The sequence below is a fragment of the Equus caballus genome, chromosome 31 (genome assembly GCF_041296265.1).
Source record: "Equus caballus isolate H_3958 breed thoroughbred chromosome 31, TB-T2T, whole genome shotgun sequence".
Taxonomy (NCBI): Eukaryota; Metazoa; Chordata; class Mammalia; order Perissodactyla; family Equidae; genus Equus; species Equus caballus.
The window spans coordinates 7,073,486-7,093,965 of record NC_091714.1 but is presented as its reverse complement, the minus strand read 5'-3'; the positions used below and the strand labels follow the sequence as shown (position 1 = coordinate 7,093,965).

The 20,480-nt window shown below is 38.6% G+C and overlaps 1 protein-coding gene across 8 annotated transcripts in view; it reads right to left on the bottom strand.

The window, feature by feature from the left end:
* The window catches only part of PRKN (parkin RBR E3 ubiquitin protein ligase), a 1,205,440-nt gene that overhangs the window by 605,327 nt on the left and 579,633 nt on the right, over positions 1-20,480 (bottom strand). For all 8 annotated transcript variants that reach the window (XM_005608125.4, XM_005608126.4, XM_070256476.1 and 5 more), the window contains one exon: positions 14,201-14,284. In XM_005608125.4, the coding sequence (XP_005608182.2) occupies positions 14,201-14,284 (84 nt within the window). The remainder of the gene's footprint in view (positions 1-14,200; positions 14,285-20,480) is intronic.

Below are 20,480 nucleotides of genomic sequence, written 5' to 3'. Positions count from 1 at the left end.
TATTAAAAAGTGAAACCATAAAATAACTAGAAAAGATTTTCAGCAAATATCTATAATGATCTTGAGTGTCAGGAAAATTCTGCCAAGAATGATGGCAAAGGTATAATCTTATAAAGGCAACAATACATTTAACTCCATCAAAATATACAGCTTAAATAGTGCTAAAACAAAAGATTTTCAAATTAAATTACTTACTAGTAAAAATATTTGAAACTTATATGACACACAAAGGGTTACTATAAGAAATGCTTATAAAGTGCAATTATAAGTAAAGAAAATAGCCATAATAATGAGCAACAAATATTGAAAACCTATTCCAGCTTCCTAGCAATGGGAGAAAGGAAATTTAACATGAGCAACCATGTTTCACCTAAATAATTGGCTAAGATTAAAAAGAATGAAAGCACCTAGTGGTAAAGCATGTGAATAAACTGTGTTCTCCTAGTTTTAGGGAGACTGGAAATTGGTGCAAGCTTTTCAGAGGACTCTTTGGAACTAAGCATCATAACATATTAAAAGTAAAATACTTTTGTCTCAGTAACTCTTCTAAAATTATATTCTAAAAATATGACCAGATAGGTTTACAGAAAGGTACACAAGGACGATCACAAATTTGTAGTGAAAAGCAGAGCAGCTTAAATGCTCATCAGTAGAGGGGACCACTTGAGCAGAACAGAAGAGCATCGATCACAAAATGATCAGGTAGACCTATTGCTATGGAAAATGAGTACAATGCATGAAGTAAAATGAAAAATTACAAAACAATATGTGATAAATGATTTCATTAAAAAGTGTGTGTGTGTATTCATGTGAGCTTATGCCTGGCTACCTTGAAAACAGCCTAGAAGAATACACATCCAGCGTTAACAGTGATTTTCTCCAGGTGGTTTGATTCAACATGAGTTTTATCCTTTTCTTTATGTGAAAGTATGTTGGCTAATTTCTTTTTCAGCCAGCACAATGTTCTTATAATCAGAAAAAGCAATATCTATTATGAAAATAAAGAATTCAATGAAAATGAAGTATCATAGCTTTAAACTGCACATTTAGTAGGACATTTAAAAATGGGTATTGTGACAATAATCATGCAGGCCCAGGGTTCTGAAAACAATGAAAATCAACAACAACACTATTCCTAAGTCATTATGACTATGTTATTTTTTTTCTCTAGATCAGCTGGTAGAGAATTTTATCTACTTCGCGATCATGCATTATATAAAATGCAAATTAAGTACATTTTTTATTTAAGGAAAGTACAGATGTTGCAGTTTGCTACAAAGTTATTGTCAGAGTATAAATTAACAAACTAATATCTTTTGTGTGTTGGTTAGCCTATGAGTTAGTCTCTTCAAGATTTGAGTTGCTAAGATTTAGTACCCAAACCCGAAATGTTTGTCAGACCCATAGCGATTTGTACAAGCTGGGAGGCCTTTCTCTTTGACATGTCTTTAGCCACAAAGTAACATTTGATGGAGAGAGTAATGAATTCCCATTTATTCAGCTAATCTTAATTGCTTCCTCTGCCCTGTCCCCTTCTCTCTTTCCCCCTCTCTCTTTTTCTAAATAGAGCTAGGTTCTCACCATTATGAAGGGTTTGGTTTGCTGCTGTTTCATTGTATTTAGGTTCTTTTTGAGTGGGGTGGGGGGAGGGCCACCTATGATATCTATGTTAGAATCTTTAGGAGTCACTCTAGCTGTGGTAGTTGGAAAGAAAATGTGGAACACTCAGACTAAATTATAATTCTCAATATGATGTCATTCCATGATTTCTAAAGAACCATGCTTTAACCAGTGCATAATAACCAGCATGAGAGGATTATAACTCCCAACTTGTAGTGATCTTGACTTTGTAACATCATAACTAATCCTCCAGTCTGAGTAGTATTTCTATTATTTTCTTTCTTTGGATCTGATAGTCATAAAGTTCATCTAGTCCCATAACTGTAGCTGATGGACCCTATTCTACAGTGGCCACTTCTTTATAACAGTTCAGTTGACTCTGCTTATTCCCTAAGAGTAAACACAAGCCGTCTCTAAGAAGCTCCTCTAGCTTAACTCCAATAAAATGTACTTTTGTATTTCTATGGTTGTAGCTTTGTTCTTTTTCTTTTTTTTCCCCAAGGAAGATTTGCCCTGAGCTACCATCTGTTGCCAATCTTCCTCTTTTTTGTATGTGAGCTGCCACCACAGCATGGCTGCCAACAGACAGCAGTGTAGGTCTGCACCAGGGAATGGAACCCTGGCTGCTGAAGCAGAGCACACCAAACTTAACCACTAGGCCGTTGGGGCTGGCCCTGTGGCTTTGTACTTATGGAGCCATATGCCATCACCACTCACCTGCAATGAACCCACTATACATTCCTCTCCATTTATATTTGTTTATCTATATGAGATAAACATCTTATCATTGAAGTGCCTGATTCATTGAAGTGCACAGTCCTTAGCAGCGAGCTCATTTAAAATATTTCATTGCTCAGTGAAGGAAATGTCCAAATTTAAATGCATGCCTTATAATAATTAATACTACTTGCTATTAAATACTGAATTAGAAAGGATTCTCCAAAAGGTCTTCATATATTGGACATTGTGCTAAGTGATATGAGATTTAATTGCTAAACATAAAGTCACTTAGTGACATCTATAATTCTTGTGAACATCAGTGTAAGTTTTAATGAAATTGGCGAAGCACATGGAGAAATCCTCCTTTGTTGGAAACAGTTCATTTTTATAAGGCAGGTAAGAAATTAATAAATTAGACAACTGTGAGGAAAAATGACAATGCTGGGATCTAGGAAAATATATGCATTTCTAAATTAGGTAAGAAAATCTACAGATATTGACAGTTATGTGTTCCCAACAGAGCATCTTTCATTTTTGAAACACGGGAAGCTTTATTGAGTCTTGAATCCCCACAAGTGCTCAGTGAAATTTCAAGAGTGACGCACAATCTTTGTTTCACAAATAGAGGACTGGAAATGAACAGAAGTTAATTAACATGCACACAGAGACAGACGGAGTTACAGATATGCTTCCTAATTCTCGATCCAGCACTCCTGAAGCTGTTCACCATACAGTGACAGTCAGCTCGATTATCCTTAAGAAGGGATGGATTCTCAGATAGTCTCAAAATCTACTTCATGTGGTAGCCTATTTTCTTACCTCTGTAATATTTTCAAAAGTTAATGGTGAAGGAAAAAGTCCTCAGTTTTCCAGTAACGTTGACAAAAAGGGAATGGAAGGAAGAGAAGGGAAGGGAAATCCTTCATACTGGATCATCCACTTCTGGCAATTATAGATAACAGGGAGTTGCCCATAAAATGGAATTTCAATCAACCACTAAGCAGACTCCCACTGAGGAACATACTGGAGAAACGTGAACAGATAGGATAGAAGACAACCATATGGCTGCTCTTAATGACCCAATAAATACAAGAAAAGTGTAGTGCTTCTAATCGGTTCTAAACTAAAATCTCATTTGTCTGTTGTGTTTCTAGCTTTAAGGAAGGCAAAATGCCAATTCTCATTCACCTTTATTCACATGTTGCTGGAGATTCAAGGACAGAACACAAATTGTATAAAAATGATCTTTTCCTTGTGTTTCCCTTCAAGATTTTCTTCTCTCTTTGTTCCTTTTCCCACCCCTCATGCCAACCAGAGGGACTGCTATCTCAGCCTTCAAAATATCTAAACTTCGAGGTGGTAAGAGGACTTCTATTATTACTCATAATCCTCTACATAAAACCCCACAAAGGAAATAAGAACAAATACACAAGACGGAAACAATGCATTGCCTCTTGTTTCTCAGTCACCACTAAATTCCAGATGCTTTCCAGAAGGGGCTCCTCCCACAGCAGGGCTCTTGCAAGAAGTTATCCTTCCACTCCTCTACCTGTCAGCTCTGGCTCAGCCTACAGATCCCAGCTTGGACTTCCATTCCTCCAGTCCGAACTCGCAGATGCCAGGCAGTCACCCTGTTCCATGTCCTCATAACATCCTGCACTTTTCTTCTTCATCTTCCCTCCTGACAGGTCCAAGGTCATCGGGGCTGGAAGGAGCTCCACTGAAGCTGAGAATGCTGATTTTGCACACACAGAAAACCTGAGCATACTGTCTGGCAGAAAGTAGGCAGCTAACAGTAATTCATAGAATGAATGACTCGACTTTTCTATCCCTTTATTCCTGTCATTTCCTCTACCTTACAAAACGCTCCCCACCTTGTCAATATCACCACCTGTGGAAATTCTCCCACCCATCTCTCAGGCCCCACCTCCTCCATGAAGCCCTCTTTGATTGCCTCTGTTTAGGGAATTTTCCTTTTGAACTCCCACAGGCACTTTTGTGCTTGTCTCAGGGCATTTGGGCATGGCAATTTGTTTTATTTCCTCTGCCTTATCCACAAATTGAAATTTTTACAGTCCTTCATATCCATCTTTATCACGATTTAGTTCATGGTGAAAGTCATCATTTACCTACATGTCTGACCTCACCCTGAAATTTTTCCCAAACTTATGAGAGCAGCAAATGAAATAGTCACTTTTCCATCCTTAGTGCCTGGCACAGAAGACATGCTTAGTAAGTTTTTTACTTTCTCTGCTGAATCCAAACTGCAGTCATTTCTGTAAAGTCTTATCTCCCCAATTAGACTGCCAGCTCCTGAAGGTCAGTCTTTGTTTTCTGCACAGTGACTAACACAACAAATACGCCTGTTATGAAAATAAACTATATTTCTTTCAATGGAAAGACACAATTTTTTAAAATTATATTTTGCTTTTCAAGCTTTAATCATAAAACTTTTCTCTTCATTTCATAAAAGTACTCATGTACAGTGACCACCACTGAGTTTATTGCCATAACTCTGAGTATCAAGGGGGATGATAATTACCTACTTTGGGAAATTCAGATCTATGTTTGTTTCCCGAGAAATGTTAGTGGAAGTAAATGTTTCACTACATGTGAGTGAAAAGCACATGAAATTCTTCTCAGTTCTGATTTTAGTCTTTAAATGTTTATATTTTCCATTCCAAACCTCAAGTTTGGTAAACTAGCTTTAAGTATTTTTTGCAGCATATATATCAAAAAATAAATTTTATCGTGGCCCTTGATAACTTTTTGAGAGCTGGCTTGACCTGAGTAAGAGAGATGATGGTTTCTTAATGACCGCCATCAAGGAATGATGAAGTGTGGCTCTCTGGGAGCCATCAGTCACCTGCTTGAAGGATCAAGAGGGCTATTTCCCAGCTGAGAAGCAGGCCTCATTCTCTTGGCCCATTACTCTCGCATCTTCCTTCTATTCTTCTCACTCCATTAGCCTCCTGTGTATCTGCACCGAGGCTATCACAGTGTGACCTCTAGTCCCTAATCCCTGATATTTCCATTCAGGTCTAATCTACCATCCCAACTGAAACATTCGGTGATGTTTACAGCTGTAGTTAATCTTTCTTTGCTCCAGTTCTCAGAATTTCACTTATAAATCTACTGAAATTATCTTTTTACACCTACTGCTGTCTTTTTTGGTAGATTGATTTATCCTCTCCCCAACCTAAAACCTACGGGTCTAGAAGCGCACTTTTTCTGATTCATCATGATAAATTCTTTTGTTTGTCTTTGTTGTCTGGGGTCTTTATCTAAAGCCATAACACCACCTTCAATACAGCCTCTCATCGACATAGCTGGCTTTGGAATCATTCTATGGAAAGTTGAAAAATTAAGAAGGAACTTTTGAAGCCTCTGGGATAATAAACAGGTTTAAAATTGCTCATATCTAAACAGTGTTGTGGTAATATGCATGATTCTCTTCTACTGTATACAAAATAAAGTATAAATTATAGCCCAGAGAATCACAGATCATCAAGTGAAAAAGCAACCTACAATTCACACAGATCAGGAGTTTCCTGGAATTGAGAAGGCAAGAATTATTTTCAATATTTAAAACATATATTATAGAAATTGCACATTTGCTTGAAAAATGGCATCATATACTAAGCCAAGATTGTGTTTGTGGGACTATGATGTGGATGCTGGTTCTCTCGTGTGTGTACGTATCTGCCACACATGCATTGATTTCTGGTACCTGGTTCCTCTTCCTTGGAGATTAATTTTTTTCATGTTATAGTGCACAAGAGTCTTTAACAATACCGTGGAGAAGATGACTGTTGATTTAATTTTCCACTAAGTTGTAAAAGAGCCCAGATAAAAAGGGGTTATGTCACAGAAAAAGAAAATTGAATTCAATTGAATCTAGACTTCACACTCTCACAAATACCCCTCAGTTCTTAAAAATGATCTCAATGTGTCTAGCACTCTTAAATAGTGATACTTTTTAAAAATAGTAGATTATTTTATCTTTATAAACAAAGTTTTAAATTTTTGTTTAAATTTTCAAAATTTCAGCTTATTCCATAATAAAAATCTCATCTAATTTTTACCTTAATTTTGTTAAAAAATGCCGCTTCTTGTTATCAAGTACTCAAAACCTGGTTTAGAAATGAACCATCCTTGAGTCTGAATACTTGACCAGTTTTTGAAAAATGCTGCAAGAAGTTTCTAGTTTGTCACTCAAATTACATGTCAGACAACAGAGAACATTTTGTCATGCTTAGATACCTTTCAATCATAATCTGAGTTTGATTTCAAAGCTTTCACAATTCAATTTTATCTAGAATTAGTAAAATATGGCTGTAGGGAGCAGTGTAAAGACAGGGAGACCATTTCTCTTGGACCAACCATCAGGGTAGAATGAGGCGGTAGTGAATGTGTCCTTTCCTCTTTTACTTCTGTATTCATTTTCCACCCTACAGGTGTAAGTGCCCAGCTGTCCTCTGAGATCCATGGGGCCCCTGAGAAGCCACAAGGGGTGGCACTGTTGAAATACACGTTGGGAGCTGTTTGTGCCCATGTTGGTTACTGCGTCCTGCTGATGAGCCTGGCAACACAAGAATATGGAGCCCCTGGCGCCTTTTATGTCGTGCAAATAAAGATCATCACTTGTGACCATCTCAGGGGTACTTGGTCAACCTGAGATCTTTTCTTAAAAACAAAACAAAGCCAACCTTTCGTTATTATTAGACACTGAAAAAAACAAGAGCATATAGTCTATACGAGAAAACCATCCTGAGAAATCCTGAGTCTCATGTTATGAGATTCTAATCAAGCCCTAAGACAATAAAAAGAACCAAAAGAAACACAGATCCCTTTGAGGAGAGCAATCTGATTAAACTAAAACATTAACAAGAAACTTTTTGGATACAAAATATGCAAATGTCCTATAAATAAAAACTGTTCAGTATTAGGTGACTCTTATTTATTATTCAATTTGTCCTAGGCAATGTCTTCCCAGAAGATGAAATCACAGATAAAGACTATGAATATTAACTTTTATTCAAACTAATGTTCCAGTTGACATATACTGAGCCCAACTGGGGGGAAATGCCAAAAATAAATTGCAGGTTGAGTAAGATGAAAGCTCTCTATTTATTACATTGATTTTAACAATTATGTCATTTATTATAGTTCAGGGGATAGTTTTTAGTATCTAATTTCACTTGAAATAAGTCTTTGAGCTATTTTAAGAGGTCCTTCTCAACTGTTTCTGAAAAGAAAAAAAGTTCTATGCAAGAGAGTTTGTCTTGTCAAAATCAAATAATCTAAGAAAGAAAATATTATATTGCTTTACGTGGAATTTCAGGCAGATATCACTTCTCAAATATACAACATAATGTGTGTTATAGGCTGTTGAGTAGTAAAACCAACAGCCCTTAACAAGAAAAAAATAATTACCTTGGTCATTTTATACTTTGAACATTGCTATGGTCTGAGTGTTTGTGTCTTCCTCAAATTCATATGTTGAAATCTTATCCCCAATGTAATGGTATGTGGACATGGGGCCTTTAGAAGGTGATTAGGCCATGAGAGCAGAGCCTTAGGAATGGGATTAATGCCCTTGTTAAAAGAGACCCCACAGAGCTCCCTCGGCCTGTCTACCACATGAGGATGCAGTGAGCAGATGGCCACCAAGAACCAGAAGTGATCTCCCGCCAGACACCAAATCTGCTGGCCCCTTGATCTTGGACTTTCCCGCCTCCAGAATTGTGATGAATCAATGTTTTTGTTTATAAGCCACCTAGGTTATGGTGTTTTTGTTAAAGCAGTTTGAACGGACTAAGAAAAAAACACAGTTTAAATTCTTTCCCCTTTTCATTGCTTGGGCTATCTTCTTATCCTAAACCCTACCGTCCAATTGTGAGGTGGGAGGGAAGAGGCAACATTCTCACAGTTGGCTAAGAAACCTCTCATCACCACTAAAGCGCCACTGGACCAGGGCAGCCTCTCTTCACAGGGGAGTGTTTGATGAGCAGGGGATGCTCATTGTAAAGTTATGATTTGGAACTCAGGAATCATGCCTGGAGAGAGGGACTTGTGGGTACGCCTTAGCCTGCATGTGGGCCAGGAAGAAAAACACACACCCCCCGATTCACACACAAAGACAAATATCTCTATTGTTTAAGGTACCACAGGTAAAATATAAAATGAAGATTTACGCAGAAAATTTAAAGTTTTACGCCATATACAAAGTCGAATTAATTTCACTAATGGAGAAAATCCTAATTGATTTTTGTCCCTCTTTTCATCTCAAGCACAACCCTTTGAGTTGGCTAGAATTCTTTTTATAAAAAGGTAAGCTGACTTTCAGAACGAACATTACAATCCTTCCTAAAATAACAGCGATTAAAACTCAATTAGGTTCAGATTTCTCTGTCTAAGAGCTAGTTCGGGTCAAGTTTATATTTGCATTCTTAAAAACCAAGGTTAAATGCTACTGCTATTCAAAATGATCGAGTTACATTATCTTTAAGTGCATAAATATCAATTAAGAATATATTGGTGGCCCTGCTCTTTTGAAGTTTAAGTATATGAATATTATAGTCAAGTGATAGAAATTAAACTTTTTATGAGAATACAATATACAGTGCAAAATACTGTCAAAAATTTAAAATACTCTGCAAATATAAGTATGATAAACTACTTTAAAGTGCCCAACTTCCCCCATCCTTAAGAAACAAATACCACACACGATAGTTTAGAAAATACAGGAGTCACGGTTTATATTTAGCTGCATTGTAAAAATGCAATCCAGAAAAATGTTTTTAAGATAAGATAAAGGAAAGAAGAATGAAACTTCTCATATTGAGCACTCCTGCCAGCCACTGGCATAGTTATTCAGAAATGTGCACACCTTCAATTCTTTCATTTAACCAACATTTATTAAGATATGGGAGAAAAAAATAGTCAGATATGACAATTTCTTTTTCTACTTTCTTAAACAGCATGTTTAAACAATTTTATCCTCTCTTCTTTTATAAAATAAGCATCTATGGCCCTAAATACTGCCTTTAAATACTAATTTAGCTACATCCCCAAAGATTAGATATGCGGCACATTTTTATTGCTGTTTGGTCCCATATTTCCATCTGGATTTTTTTATTGACTGAGTTAACTGAATTTCCATATTTAAGAGGTTTTTATGGCTATGTTTTTGTAGTCATATTTAAATGCCTTAAAAAGAGATCAACTGTTGAAATGTTCCATATGTGCTTGAAAATAAAGGGGTGTCCTCCAGTTGTTGAGATTCTGTTCACTGGTTGTGTTAATCGGCTATGTCCTGCCTGAGTTTGTACTGCTGGAGCTCACAACCCCTCAGAGAGTTACGTTACTATCTCCCACCGTGATGGTAGATTTATCCATATAATTTAGTAATTCTGACAATTTGTCCTTAATATATTTTGAGTCCACGTTACTAAGATCGTACAATTTTTAAACTACTATGTCGCTCTGGGTTATTAAACCTTTTATCAAAATCTTTTTTTTTTTTTGGTGAGGAAGATTGGCCCTGCGCTAATATCTGCTGCCAATCCTCCTCTTCTTGCTTGAGGAAGATTGTCTCTGAGCTAACATCTGTGCCCATCTTCCTCTATTTTATGTGGGATGCTGTCACAGCATGGCCTGATGAGTGGTGTGTAGGTCTGTTCCCAGGATCTGAACCCATAAACCCCAGGCTGCTGAAGCACAGCATGAGAACTTGACCACTATACCACTGGGCCAGCCCCTCAAAATCTATTGTTAATAATGCTTTTCATAAGTTTTAATAATGCTTCTTTTTCCTAAAAATCCATTTTATGAGCAATTAAACAGCCGTCTTTTGGATAATATTTGCTTGGTATTTAATTTTCCCTTCTTTTCCTTTCAATCATTTTGTTCTCATGTGTTTCAGGTGTGTCTTTTATAACCTGAAAGAAAGCTGGACTTTCCTCTTTTAATCCAGTCTAGGAATCTTTGTCTTAATCTTCAGTTAGTGTATTTACATTTAATTTCATTACTGTTACATTTGGTCTTATTTCCACCATTATTTGAGTGCGCGCTGCTTCTTTGTTCCATTTTCTTCTATTTCACTCACCTCTCACCTTCTCCCTTTTTTTTTTTTTTTTTTCACTAATTTGACATCTCTGTTTTATTTCAATCCCCTGGATGGTTATCCTAGCCATTTGAATGCGTCTTTAACTTCAAGGATTTAACGTTGACACACATGGACTGACCTGATTCCTGGTCCAGGCACTGCTTCCAAGGAGGTTAAATGGGGCAGCTTCCAAGGAGGCCCACAGCCTGAGGTTCGATGACAGCAGTGGACATGAACTTGGCACAGGACCCATGACCTTTGCAGGTGCGATCCTCTGTCTCTCCTGGGAGAAGAGGGGGTCCTCCACAAGGCCCCCTGGGGCATCTACCATGCTGATACTGGACAACCATGCGATCCTGCCCTCCCTGGGACTTGAGGCCTCCAACTCCAAGTGGGGTCACCCAAGGAGCATGAGGAGGAGGCCTGGGTGCTGGAGGCCTTGAATGTGGCCAAGGCGCATGAGACCCAGCCTTCCAGCTATAAATTCATGGTGCAGAGGGAAGCCTCTGAGGAGAAGCAGCCCTTGTCTGTCACCAGACAATTCACAGAGGAGGAGAACCCCATGTGTCAGAAATGTGAAAAGTGTCCTCAGAAATTATACACCAGGGGAAAGCCTTCCACATTCGGCCCCAGGAAGTTCCAAGCAAAGAAGGGTGTTTCGAGTGCAGCGAATGTGAGAGAGCCTGGAGCCAAGGCTCCCACTTCCTTTGGAATTAGAGAACCCACACTGTGGAGGACTAAGGAGTGCCATGGACATGGGGAAGCCTCCTTCTCCAGCTCCTTAGGACTCATTAGGATTCTTGATTCTTAAAAAATGTGGAAAGTTCTTCTTCATTATCTCTTTAAATCTTATCTTTCCACCATTCTCTCTATTATTTTCTTCTGGAAATCCAATATTTGAAATTTCTTATTCTAGTCTCCATGTTGTTTAACTTCTCTTTTACATATTCCATCTATTATATTTTTCTGGCTGCACTTTGAGCTATTTTATGAAGTCAAATTTCAGATCTAAGCTACAATTTCTCTTTTATCTATGTCTTAACCTATTTTGTAAATTTTTTTTATCCATGCTGTTTAACCCATTTTGTAAATTTTGTGTCAATTATGATAATTGTTAATTTTACAATTTCTCATGTGCGCACATGCGTGTGTGTGTTTAATCTTTTAATCTGACTGGATATTTCTTATAGTTTTGTTTTTTAATCGTTTGTTATAGGCACTTTCATTTTTTAAACACATCAAACACACATATTCTCTCTCTGACAACTTCAATTTCTGTATTCCTTCCAGGTTTGAACTCTGCTTGCTCTTACTCATGATGGTTTGTTTCCATTTGTGACTTTTCTGAACGTTAGTTCATGCTCCATGAAACATTACCTGAGGGACTCATTATTTGAGGACTCCTTTGAGAGCAAGCCCTCCTGGGAGGATTTGGGTGCGTCTCAGCTCGGTTTCTAGCATAACCCACTCACGGCTGAGTTAAACAACATTCTAGACCCAGGACGTTCTGTACCACACAGAAAGAGTGAATATTAGCCTGAAACTCAGGTAAAGATGGGTTCGTGCTTACAAATTCTTAGGAGTAACATTTTCCCCTCTACCTAGAGTAAAAACAAAACAGTCAAGGATTCCTAGCACCTTCCTCTCCAGTGATCCCACAATGGTATCATATTTTACAGGTGCAGGTTTGTGTAGGATTCCGTGGTTTCACTCTCCACATTGACGAGGACCTAAACTCAGCCGTGGTCTCTGGTGTGTGTCCGTCCAATCTGAGCCTCTAACCCACAGTGGTCAGTAGTTGCCTCCAAGGTGGCAGCTGGCTTCAGCTTACACAATTTCTTCTCCAGACTCCAGCCTTCTAATTTTTTGGTATATAAATGTTTCTTTACTATGTTGTCAGCACAGCCATCCTTTTAAAAACACATGTTCATGATTGAATCCAGTATTTTTATATGGTGTCTACTGCAAGCACAGTTAAAGGCATTAGTGCACGGTGCTGTCAGAAATACAGCTGCCATATAACAATTTACACTGAATTCTATGCATTGATATCCAAGGTAGGTTGAATATCCAATAAGCAAAGGTCATGATTTTCAACCCCACTCAACACAGTTGCTCCCTTTGACTGATTTGAAGCTAAATCCTTAACGATGCACAATTGTCTATTCAGCTGTGACCAAATCCTGCCAATTAAAATCAAGGTACATGAGAGGTAGTCAGACTGTCAATGATTGAGGCAGATTCTCAAAGGATCTCACACTACTGTAAAGATGGTATGGAAACCATAATGTTATAAAAGCAAGGGGATGCACATATTACATTTGTATGCATGCACATATACATAATTATACTTAAGAATTGTGCCTTATAAAATGTATACACTTTAATTTCATCCCAGTGGCAAATTTGCAAGACTGTATTATACCTTGATATCTGTGAGTGACATACAAGTCATTATTTTTCTTCAGGGATTTCTGTCTTCAGGATTTGCATTAATAAAACTCTGTTCATGGTCCCTGGCCCTCATTAGATGGAGAATGATCGTTACTGCTGCTCAACGCTATCCCAGAATCCTTACAATCATCCAGCAGATTGGAGAGAGGAGACACGTCTAATGATCCTAGCTCAAACACTGTACCTGTTGCTATTGACAGACTTTGTTCCTTAGAGAAGATATTGACTGCCAGCTGGCTGTGACAGTTTGTGAACTAACTCTGACATTTGCGTTGGCACCGTAGTAGTATTTACAGCTCAGGAAATATATGCAATCAGGTTATGATGGACCTGGTGATTTTCGAGGTAAAATGTATAACAATATACAAATCACAGACATGACCATAATAATAAAATTATTTTTAAAATAACTTCAGTACTTAGAGTCTCTTTCAAGAGATATCTGCTCTGTATGAGACTGGTGGCATATGTTTGCAAAGAGAAGAGATTCAGAGAACAGAGGATGGTGAGTCAATCATATAGCTGGTCCTCCAGACTAGATTTTAAACAGTCCACTATGTCAGAAAACTGCCAAAGAAAGGGAGAAAGAGATAAAGCAAGAAAGAAATTTTGCTCTTTTGGTTTTTGTCTTTTTTAGATACAGGTGATTTCTTTTTTTTGAAGATTGGCTCTGAGCTAACATCTGTTGCCAATCTTCCTCATTTTCTTTAATCCTCAAAGCCCCAGCACATAGTTGTGTACCCTTGTTGTAAGTCTTTCTAGTTCTTCTATGTGGGACGCTGCCACAGCATGGCTTGATGAGCGGTGTGTAGGTCTGCGTCCAGGATCTGAACTGGCAAACCCCAGACCACTGAAGCGGAAGGTGAGAACTTAACCACTTGCCCACAGGGCTGGCCCCCAAGAAAGCAATTTTTAATGATGTGTACTGTAAATATAAAATATCACAGCATCAGGAAAAAGATTAACATTCTAGGTTTATTTTCTTTGGCCAGGCTCCAAGCTAGCTCTTCTTTATATTCCATGAATTTCACTTTCTAAGGGTTTAAAGCAGCATGTTTTAACATAGTCACCCAAAACGGTTAAGTCTCTAGGAAAGTGACACTGGAATGCAATGACACAGGTAGAATGTTTGGTGAATATTATAGACACTTTTGAACATTTTATCACTCTTGGTGAATATTGTCATATGGAAGAAAAGTCAGTTAGCATTTTTGTCTCTATTCCATTTTCCTAGTAAACACTGGAGATGCTGTCATTTTCTTGTTTTAGAAAGAATGGATTTGACCAGGTACTTACAGCTCTCGTCCCAGGGCAGTTTGGAGACTGGCATTCACCACTCATCCGATTTGGGATTAAGACATCTTCCCAGCAAGATGGACCCTTTGAGAAAAAAAAAAAAAGAAACTCTTGGTGCACAAATTATAAAGCAAATGTACTCCCTAATACATCTCTAAAATCTGTCTATTTATATTATAAAATAACAATGAAGTTAATGTGTAGTCCAATGATTTGCAAAGTATGGTCCATGACACTTGGGGGGGATCCAGTAGGTCAAAACTATTTTCATAAATATACTAACATAATATTTGGCATATTGTTTCAAACATGTAGTACATTTACACATAGGAGTCTCCCACTGCAGTTCAATTTAATTGTTTAAACACTTAATTAAATAATTTTTCTTAAGTTCATTGCAATTCCAATTGATGACCTTAAAATGAAAAGACATGTGCAGATGACACTCAAGAGGATTGTTGGGGGCAGTAGAGGAACAGGCTGAGGCACACCTTCAAGGACTACCTGTCCTGGTTGGCAGGCTGAGCAGACACATTTATTTCCTCTCTCCTGATGCACTGTTAGAATTACATTTAAAAACTAGCACCGTGTAAACCCATAATACCAATGAGAACTGAGCATACTTTTCTGGAAATCTGCAATAGCCTATACCAGAGGAGGAGACCTCTGTGCCCTGCAGGACCACAAAGAGTCTGAAGGCTCAAGAAAAAGGCAGATGGGAGAGAGCAGAGTGAGACTCAGAGCAGCAAACAGAGAGAAAGTTAAATTGTTATGAACAGAAGATCCTAGAATCTTCTAGAGAGAAAGGTCAGGTCATTTACTTGGAAACCAAAATCCAAGTAGAATTTTTGTGTGTGTGTGTGACATGCATGTCATGACTGATGAGCAGAGTGGGTCTGCACCTGGGATCCGAACCTGCGAACTGAGGTGGCCCAAGTGGAGCACATAGAACTTTAACCACTTGGCCATGGGGCCAGCCCCAACCAAGCAGAATTTTAAAGTAGTAGCAAATACCTTTAAACTTTGGTGGGAAAGATTTTCGACCTAAAATTCTCTATCTAACCTAATTATCAATTTGGTGGGAGAATGGTAAAAAGTGATTTTGGGATAAGCAAAGAGTTGCAGAGTTGACTTTTACGCCTGGGAAGTCTCAGAGTTCAGGAGAAGGTCAGGCAGCCTGAGGGAAAGCTGTAAGTGGCCCAGCTTTGGCCTCCCCCACAGTGTGTGACTCTGAGGAAAGCCATGGGAGAGTTGGGCCAGCGTCTCTGTAGCTGTGACAGAGGAGATGACAGAGCTTCCAGCAGATGTGTTATAAGGGCCAGTGCCCAGCCAGGGGTGGAAGAAAGTTAGGACAAAGGGGTGGTGGTTGTGGTGATTTTGAGGCCACATCAGAGGTTTAAGTTAGGAGAGAAATTTCTCATCACCAGTCAGCACCAGGATCACCCGCTCCAGCATCCAGACCAAGTGGCTGTCAGGCCACATTGCAGCAGAAACTAGTGAAAACATGGACGGCACACAAGGATCCCAGCTACTATTGCACGTCAACATGAGCAATCACACGCCCTCTCTCCTTCCTTCACCAACACACAGAGACACATAGATGCATGCACACACCCCCCACACCAAAGACATACACACTAACACACATACATTATACACACTCACATACTATAGCACACATACACCACTTCACACATACACACACACCATACATACACTCACACACCCACTCATGCACACACAATCTGCTCATATACAACACAACATGCACAATACATCATGCATGCGCACACACTCATGCACAAACACACACTCATACATGCACACATTCATATGTGCATACACACACTATTTTAAAGAAAAATGGGGAAGCAGAAGAAATCTGCTTCTGAGCATGCACCTTGAAGAAACTGAGCCGAACTTCTGTAGAGGCTTTTCAAACCAAGCCTCAAAGGGAGCCAGATTTTGAATTCACAGATCATTCAACCGGAAGCCACTGCCTAACCTGGAGGGAAGGAAGCGACTGTGCAGGAAAGAGTTAACAGAGACAGCCCGAGACCGTGGTCCTTGGACAGGCTGTTTCCAAGGCTGGCTCTTAGCTGGCATCCAGGAATTTGGATTTGGGGAGTGTCCCCCCAATTCCCTTACTCATATAGAGAATTTGCAGCATCTAAAATATCTGTGTGGACAACGTGGTTTGTGCTGAACACCTTCTTACCCCCTGGGGGTCTGGAATTGTGGTGAGCACCAGGTAGGGGTCCACACATGACAGCTCCCGTAAAAACCAGGGGCACTAAGTCTAAGGAGCTTCCCCGCAGACAACACTTCACCTCTGCTGTCACAGCTCATTGCTGCAAGAACAAGTGTGTCCTGTGTGAGGGCTTCTGGAAACTTGCCTGTGGTTTTCTCCAGACTCCACTCTATGTGCCTTTTCCCTCTGTGGCTTTGTGTCCGCTCGCTGCAATAAATCTCTCACACACGTGTGTATGACTATACCCCGAGTTCCAAGTCCTTCCAGTGATCACCGAATCAGGACGTGCAAAGCGGTCTAGGACCCACAACCCAGTGACATGTGATTCATCACTGGGGCATGTTCTCCCTGATACAAAGGAGAGTCAGGACTCTGAGTAAGAGCCCATTAGCAATAGGGAATAAGAAATTTCATTTTCTGTGCACAACTAAGCATGGGGCATACATTTACAGTCCACTCTAGACATAATGATGTAAACACACTTGATTTTCAACCTGATACAATCACACTGTCAAACACGGACAGAGGATTTTAATTATGGTTATGTAACCAAACATCTATGTTATTCAGCTAGGACAATATAGAAGTAAAGGTACAAATGTTAACGATTGGAAGCCCACCATGGAGCTAGGAGAGCAGGGAAGGGAGATTAGCATCCCCATAGCACAAGCTGCTCTCTTATTTTAAGGCCACCTGCATATTCGACTTTTAAACACATGCGTATATTCATTTGATAAAAATGACAAATGTACTGAAATAAAAGAGCGCTAGAGAAATGCTGCCTAGACCCTTGATCACATTCATTGGCCCACTTTCCTAACGGCGAGTGAGCAGCTCAGTGGGGTCACGTGTGGCCAGAATACAGTCACCCTTATCATCTTCCAGTCCTTTTACTAGGACCCAGCGGGGACAGCTCGGGGTTTGTTTGTTTGTTTTTTTATCATTGTCTCTGTAGGGAGTGCTTTGTTCTATCTCATGGATACTGTGAATCAGGTTTCTTTCGTTTCTAGAAAACTAGGAAAACTTTAGAGTCAAATTTGTGGCCCAGCTCTGGGAACCTTATATACCTTATAATAAATGTTAGGTTTACTAATATTACCCTTGGCTTCATTTTATTTTCCTTTGATCTCTTTCTTCATCTCATTAAATTTTTCTTGTTTTTAGTCTCAATGTATCCCTGCAAGCCTTGTCAGATCCCGTAGAAGTGAGGCGGGGTGTAACGAAATAATTTTGAGGGCCTTGTGACCTTTCTCTTTTAACTCTCCAAATTTCCGATAGGTTCTAATAAGAGTGGCTTCTCATGCGCCTTCCATCGGGGATAGCAGCCATCTGTCCTCAGGGAACATGGTGGCCTCTGTGAGGACCACAGTGTTTGGCGCTGGCTCACACATCCTGGCTGGTGGAGACAATGGACATCAGCACACTTGAGGATCTGGGAAGTCCTTGGGTTTAAAAGAAATCCATTTCACCGTGGATAACTAGTGCCTAAAAGAAGGACGTTGCTTCCCTGCTCTACCAACACAGAAGGAACAGTCTCTTCTGACTCTGATTCAGGCAGCACTGACCTACTTACAGCACACACAATGGTTAAGAGAGAAACCTAACACTGCAACAGCCTGGAGAAGGAACACTCATCATCAGATGCAGGACTTAGGTCCCATTTGCATTTCACTGCTCAGAGTAAGATTTCCTGCCTCAAAGTCTAGGATGAAATGAAACTTTCTGTGCATATCACAGATATTTATTTTTCATGCCTTAATTTTTCAGAGTCCAAAAAAGCAACACAAACGTTTATGTAACAATTCCTATAATTGTCACAGAAGGTACTGCTTTATCTCACAAATCTTTGTTTTGTACAAGGAAATTATGGAAAACTTAATCCACAATTTTCTTCTTGATATCAAATCATAACAAAATAATGGAAGTAATAAAACTGAACAGAATTCCGTTGGATATGGGAATTCAAGATAATGATCTGCAGGCGCTAGTTTATCCACACTACTCATACTATTAGTATTGAACGCTATTGCTATAACTACCCTGGATTAGAAACAACTGTCCCAGTGAATTTATGTGATTACAAAGCTGATTTAACTTGCTGTTTTCTAGTTTTAGAAAATAACAAAAAAAATTAATTGGTTAATGATTGCATACTGTGTTTTAATAGTTGCATGGTTAAAACATTTATAATTAATAGTCTTTAAATAGGAGTAAGAATGGTCTCCAGGCTACAAAATTAAATAGGACTTCACAACACATGGCAGCCAAAGGGAGCTATGGATTAGAATGCGTCAAGGAGAGAATCCCAAAAAATGTATTTCATCTCTCAAATGTCGAAAATTGGAAAAAGACGTCTGAAAAAAATGTCAGATAGAACAGTGTGAAATATATGTCTTAATAAAGAATTATTTGGCTGCTTTTCAGAAAACTTTCTTCTTTTTTGGCCCAGTAATGGTTACAAGTGAGAAAAATACATAAATGACTTGAACATCTATACCAAGGGTGAGCAAACTATAGCCTGTTGGTCGAATCTGGCCTAGGGTTTGTTTTTGTACAGCCCACAACCTAAGAAAGGTTTTACATTTTTAAATGGTTGAAAAGCATAAAAAGAACAAGAGTATTTCCTGGCACAAAAAAGGTAAATGATATTCAAATTTCCATGCCCAAAAATTAAGTTATATTGAAACATGGTGGTAGTTGTTCATGTATGTACCGTCTATGCTGCTTTCTCACTGCAAGGGCAGAACTGAGTTGTTGCAACACAGAGCATGTGGCTCACAAAGCCTAAAATATGTAATATCTGGCCCTTTATGGAAAAAGTTTGGCAACCCTTGATCTATGGTAAATATAATTTTCCAAGTTCATATTGAAAGTACTTTAAAAAAAAACATTGTGGCAGCATTTTGACCACCATACAATCTCATTCGTTTGAAGGAGTAGCTGTGTTGTGAGTCTCAAGTGAGAAATTACTTCAATTAAAATCTTAGAGCTGTTGACCTGTGAAATCCAAGAACGCGTTGATAGACTGCAATGATTCAAGTTGTTTGAGTCAGTAATAGAGTGGAAAATTACAAGTAGAGATGACATCTGGGGATTCGTCCTGACTAATGTTACCACCAACAGAAAAGTGTGAAGTAGAATATTATTTAAACACATTTATGCAATGTATGTGAATCATAAACGCAGAAAAATGACTCACTGGCATGAAAAATAGGGATAAAATCTATAAAACATGGGTCAAAATTTATTCTTAAAAATTCTAGAACTAGTCATTCTGGCTCTATCTTGTCATGCCCAATCAAGTGGAAAAGTGAAGTACTTAGGCTAATTGTTATCAAAATGTTTCTCTAACAAGAGCCACACAGACAGTTAAAGCAAATGAGATTTTTTTTCCCCTGAATTATCTAAATAATTTCTATAATCTTCTCTTCATATGTGGGCATATACACGGCTTCTTAAAAAAAATTGCAAATCGTGTCTTACAAAATGTTACTACAAAGTCTTTGCATTTTGAAAAAGGTTATTTTAATAGTACTTTTACTTAAACTACCGTTTTATCAATTATCTCAAGTTATCTTCAAATGTGTTGCATTTAAAATATCCTCTTGAATGATTTCACAAACATTTAAGTCATATGGTTAAACTTAAGGGACTAAAATAATTGAAAAATTATACCTGTGACATAAGACATAATACAAGGACAGCAAAACTGTCTTTAAGACAGCTATACTCAGAGGTTTCCATCCTCCTTCCTGTCTTTTCCTCTCTGTCTGCAATAAAATGATGCAGAGAAGGAGCTTTGAAGTTTGCTAACATGTTGAGTCCAAGTTCCACCAATTATTAGCTATATGCTCTCGAGCAAGCTTCATTTTGCCTTTCTAAACCCAGGACTCCTCATCTGAAAAGTGAAGGGTTAAATACTCCCTTCAGAGGGCTGTCATGAAGATTAAATGAAACAACACATTTTAATACTTTAACCAGTGTCTGGCACATGTTATGATTTATTTTAAAGTGGCCTCTGTTGCAAGC